Raw genomic sequence first — 1,926 nt, forward strand, 5'->3', positions numbered from 1 at the left:
CTGACAGTCAAAAACTCTTTTATTATTATTATTTATTATTATTATTATTTTACTATTATTACTTCCTCTTTTAAGTTGCCCCACAAGATGTCAATCACACAATCACGGTTAGGGAAAACTCCGCCCACGAGAAAACGTACTGCAGAGACCACTACTTGGGATTTCTCAAACATGCAGGAATGAGTCAAAGCAACACTAGTATGTTTCTTGATGAGGGAATGACATCATAACATGATTTAAAGCTCAACAAAGWCAATTTTGCATAATACCCCCACGCCTTTAGTGCAATTAATAAAGCAATAATTAATACATTTAGCTAAAAGCTTGTCTTGACTTAAACCAAACTAATTTCTTTGTTCTACATTCATCTGCTGTTAAGTAAAATCATGCAYGCTTGTCTTCACATTAATAATAATGTCCTAAAGTTTAAAGCACTTAGATWTCAGTAAATTCTCCCATCAATCTCTAGTTAATGAAAAGCACAAAAGTCTTTCCCTAAAKTGTTCTGAGGTTCTTTGGAAATGTTTTAAAACATTTAGTCATTAGTCTTGTGAACATCTAACCATCCCAACTCACCTTTACCTTCTTGTAATACAGCTTATAATACAGGTATAAACACAGATTTATCCTCTTATTATCACAGCCTTCCTCTAATGTCTCTTACCCTGATCCAGCCTGCTGCTGAGCAGTGGAGCATGTGGGTCTTGGTTGTGAACATCAGAAACTTCTGGCAGCCACTTTATGTCCTCCAGGCTTAAATCCTCCTCTTTAATSAAGTCCAAACAGCAAGACGCCCCCCCTGTTTCCTGCTCCGGCTCCTCCTGCTTGATGGTCACCTGCTCTGAGCTACACCTGGTGGCAGTACTGGGAGGTGGTGCTGAGTCTGGCGCACATGGGTCTCGACTTACTGGGGTTGTGCTTTCCATTTTCACTGAACAGACTTGGGACGTAACACCTGTGAATACAAAGAAAAATAGGTTTTAAACATGAGAACAGGTTCTTCACTGTGGACTTTTTTTATTATTTTGTCAGTGTGTCATATTTGTTTTTAATTGTACAACATCTGTATAAACAAATGTATAAAAACTAATTGGAAAGAGGTATTTCTAGGTGTCACTTTTACATTGTTCAAGTATACTGAAAGTTGTAATACGTCCAAATAATCAAACAAACCAAATATATATTCAATCCAGCAGGTGTGACATCTGCTCAGAAATATATGTATCAGGCATTGTGGACTTCAGCGGGATGAAATCCCATGCAGTGATGTATGCTGCAGCGGGAGGGGTTTCCCAGGAGCTCGGCACGGGGTGTCTCATCAGGGAGATATGGTGTGCGCGAAAACGAACGCCGAACCACGTGACGGCGCGTCGTCCGGTCGGCTGCCGAGCGACCACACTGCCAGCGAAATGACCTGTAGTATTCTGACTGGACATGCCTTTGTCCTTAAAAGCAGATGTTTGGACACATTTTGGTTTTCATAATAAATATTTAAAGGGGCTACATCAGTAAAATCAACTTTTTTGAGCTTTATATCATGTTATAATATTATCCTCTCATCAAAAACATGCCCAGAGTCTTGCTTTGACTCATTCATGCATGTCTGATAAATCCTGTAGTGTCCTGAGTCAGCCAGGCAGGGGAGCAAAAACAACCAGTTGGGACTAGAACCGCCTTTTGGGATCAGCTCCTCCTCTGGGCTGTGTCTCCAAGCTGAGCTTCCTCATCACAGAAGACACACCCACCTGCCCTGTGCTGAAATGGGTGGGACAGAAGTAGAAGGAGGTTCTTAAAGAGGCAGAGGCCAACTTCAAGGCATTTAGAAACAGATATGATGAGAAGTCAAGTTTATTTTCTATGTAACAGAGGTTTATAGTAACTAAGTACATTTACTTTGTTACAGTACTTAAGTAGTTTTTTGAGGAT

General features: G+C 40.3%; 1 protein-coding gene across 1 annotated transcript in view; it reads right to left on the reverse strand.

The window, feature by feature from the left end:
* The window catches only part of LOC106531108 (zinc finger protein 697), an 8,306-nt gene that overhangs the window by 2,234 nt on the left and 4,146 nt on the right, over positions 1 to 1,926 (reverse strand). Inside the window, exon 2 of the mRNA XM_014026876.1 lies at positions 665 to 955. Within this exon, the coding sequence (XP_013882330.1) occupies positions 665 to 955 (291 nt within the window). The remainder of the gene's footprint in view (positions 1 to 664; positions 956 to 1,926) is intronic.

Source organism: Austrofundulus limnaeus, unplaced genomic scaffold, assembly GCF_001266775.1.
Source record: "Austrofundulus limnaeus strain Quisiro unplaced genomic scaffold, Austrofundulus_limnaeus-1.0 Scaffold597, whole genome shotgun sequence".
Classification (NCBI taxonomy): domain Eukaryota; kingdom Metazoa; phylum Chordata; class Actinopteri; order Cyprinodontiformes; family Rivulidae; genus Austrofundulus; species Austrofundulus limnaeus.